Raw genomic sequence first — 2,742 nt, 5'->3', positions numbered from 1 at the left:
ACCTGCAAAATGTGTCATTTTTTTGCTGTTTATTTTTCAGGATGTATTATTGGGGATATTTTGGGTGTAACTATTTGACCATGGCACAAACTGGATTTGAAATAAGTGTTAGAAATAATTCAATGAAAACAAAGCGTCACTCTGTTGACATCTAGTGGACAAGGGATTTATTAACTTGCTTTAATTATATTTATTTATTATTGGCATTGTTAACCTCATTTTATTGCACAAACTAAAATAAGTTCAAATTAAATAATATTATATATAATAATACATTATTTAAAATTATTATTATTATACATTTTGTTTTATTACCCCTTTTGTACTTTTTATTTGAATTACTGTAGTTTCCTTTTTATACAATATATATTACCACATAAGAAAACACATTATACATGATGTGTACGTATCATACAATAATCACACTTGTGTATGTAGAGAATACTATCATATATATGTTCATATGTGCCTGTATGTACAGTAGCCATTTAAAATTGCATATTTCATATTTATTTCGTCATATACAGTTGTATATTCAATTTTATATTTAATAACATTGCTACCATTTCAATAATGTATACCTTAATATATAACAACATACATAATGGAAGTACTTTTACAAAGAAAATCTGCTTGTTTACGATATGCAGAAGTTTTAACCTCTTGGCTCGCCGTAGAACAGTCCTTGAACACCGCCCCATTCCTCCTCCTCCCCCATCCTCCGCCTCCTTCCGACAGTCACGTCTGCGTGTTGACGTCATGGGTTTTCCCACGTGCAGATGTTTATGCTCCTCGTGCGCGTCTTTGCGAGCGAGACACTGAGGGAACAAAGGGAGAGCTGAGACACGGACCTGTTCTATTCGACAAACGTTAGATTTCGGATTAAAATGGAAGCGTAAAGGGGGTTAAAGTGCGTACATTGACGACTACGACCAGTGAAGTGCAATTCTCGTTGATTACAGTCAGATACGAGCAAAAACCACTCGCTGAAGAGGAAATTTTGCATTTTCTCCGCGGGGCCCCTGAACGCACCATCGCTCTTCCCGGGATTTGACGTGAACGCGCTCGGCTTGTAAACACAAGCTCACGCGTTGAGCACAAAGAAGAAGAAGCAGCGGTCAGCCAGCAGGTGATCCCGACGGCCAGGTGTCATGACAACTGGGCTGGATGTGTCTCCCTCACCCGGACAGCCCTTCGCCACCACAGTCGCCTATGTCCCACTTCGTGTCGAGTCGTTGTTGTTAATGGAGGGGAGACATTAAGCTCCGCGCGATATCAGAGCCTTTGTTTGGCCGCTTGTTTGCTAATCGGCTTGCTAGCATTAGCTGCCTCCATTTCTACTTTTCCTCCCCCAGCTCGCTAGCTAGCATTAGCCGCTAGCGTCAACTGTTTAACCCACGACGGTCGCTTGTTTTCGGTGTTGACCGACATGTCCTTCGCCATGGAGGACAACCTGGAGTCCGGCTGGGTGTCCGTTCGACCCAAAGTGTTCGACGAAAAAGAGCGTCAAAAATATGTTTTCATCGTGGCCTGGAACGACGTCGAGGGAAAGTTCGCCATAACCTGCCACAACCGGACGGTGCAGAAGCGGGCCACCTTCCTGGATCCACTACTCGACTGGAGCCCCGTGGCGACAGAAGCGGACGCTAAACAAGGTAAAGTTCGGCCGAAGAAAGGAAAAACGGATAAGACGACAGAGTCGTGGGATATGGTGACACCCAGGGTAACTGACATGGAGTTCGTTGACCCCATGGATACCCCGGAGGTCCCTCCGGATGGCCCCGAGCCAGGCGGCCGCCAGGACTTCAGCTGGGCCGGTCTCTTCTCCTCCCAGGACTTGCGTTCAGCCCACCTCCAGCTGTGCGAAGTCAACTCGGACCTGGAGCCCTGCTTGCCACCCTTCCCGGAGGAGCCGTCCGGCGTGTGGTCGGTCCTGTTCGGCCCCAGCGGCGTGTCGTCTCCACGGGAGACGGAGGCGCTGTGCTACCAGCTGCAGGTGTACCTGGGCCACGCTCTGGACACCTGCGGATGGAAGATCTTCTCGCAGGTGCTCTTCTCTGACAGCGACGACACAGAGGAGTACTACGAGAGCCTGAGCGAGCTCCGGAGGAAAGGCTACGAGGACGCGCTGGAGAGAGCCAAGAGACGCATGCAGGAGGTGAGACGCCATCTTTCATTTCAGGGTGGAAAATGTCAACAAAGTTTGGGTCAGAGCAGAAATGATCCAAACACCATAGAACACAAGTACAACAGCAAAAAGTCAAAATGATGATTTTATTCTGGTGGGAAGTTGGTACAGCTCTGTGCCGAACCCAGCGTTCCGTACCGAAGAATCGGTTTACAAATATACGAACAGTTACACTCCTGGTGCTGACAAAAGCTGTATGCCGAAAACCAAATAGGGTCGTATTCCCCCCTCCTCCATTATTGTTTTGTTTGTCGGCGTTGTCGTCGCAACGTAAACAACGTGACATCATCGCACCATGACATCGTGTAAAGGCATCTGTCAATTCGACAAAGACGAGGACGACGGCGCAGTGAACAAAGAGGACAGCAATGGCGTTCAGCTGTAGTGCGGAGTTGCAGTTTAGCGTAGTGTCGTAAGTTATTGGGAAGGGGGCCCAATCCGATCTTGTATCGGAAGCTTAATTCACGTAGCGGAAGTTTCCGTTGCCGTCTGCTTAGATTTCCGATCCGCGAGCCACGTCTGTGCTGTGGTGTTGTCAGCGAACGTAGCTAGAA

The 2,742-nt window shown here is 47.3% G+C and overlaps 1 protein-coding gene across 1 annotated transcript in view; it reads left to right on the top strand.

The window, feature by feature from the left end:
• The first annotated feature begins 762 nt into the window (after nt 1–762).
• Nucleotides 763–2,742, top strand: part of jmy (junction mediating and regulatory protein, p53 cofactor) — a 23,486-nt gene continuing 21,506 nt past the window's right edge. The window contains exon 1 of the mRNA XM_054756870.1: nt 763–2,158. Within this exon, the coding sequence (XP_054612845.1) occupies nt 1,430–2,158 (729 nt within the window). The 5' untranslated portion in view covers nt 763–1,429. The remainder of the gene's footprint in view (nt 2,159–2,742) is intronic.

This window comes from Dunckerocampus dactyliophorus, chromosome 17 (genome assembly GCF_027744805.1).
Source record: "Dunckerocampus dactyliophorus isolate RoL2022-P2 chromosome 17, RoL_Ddac_1.1, whole genome shotgun sequence".
Classification (NCBI taxonomy): Eukaryota; Metazoa; Chordata; class Actinopteri; order Syngnathiformes; family Syngnathidae; genus Dunckerocampus; species Dunckerocampus dactyliophorus.
The sequence above is the reverse complement of the archived record's forward strand: the minus strand, read 5'-3'. Positions and strand labels throughout refer to the sequence as shown.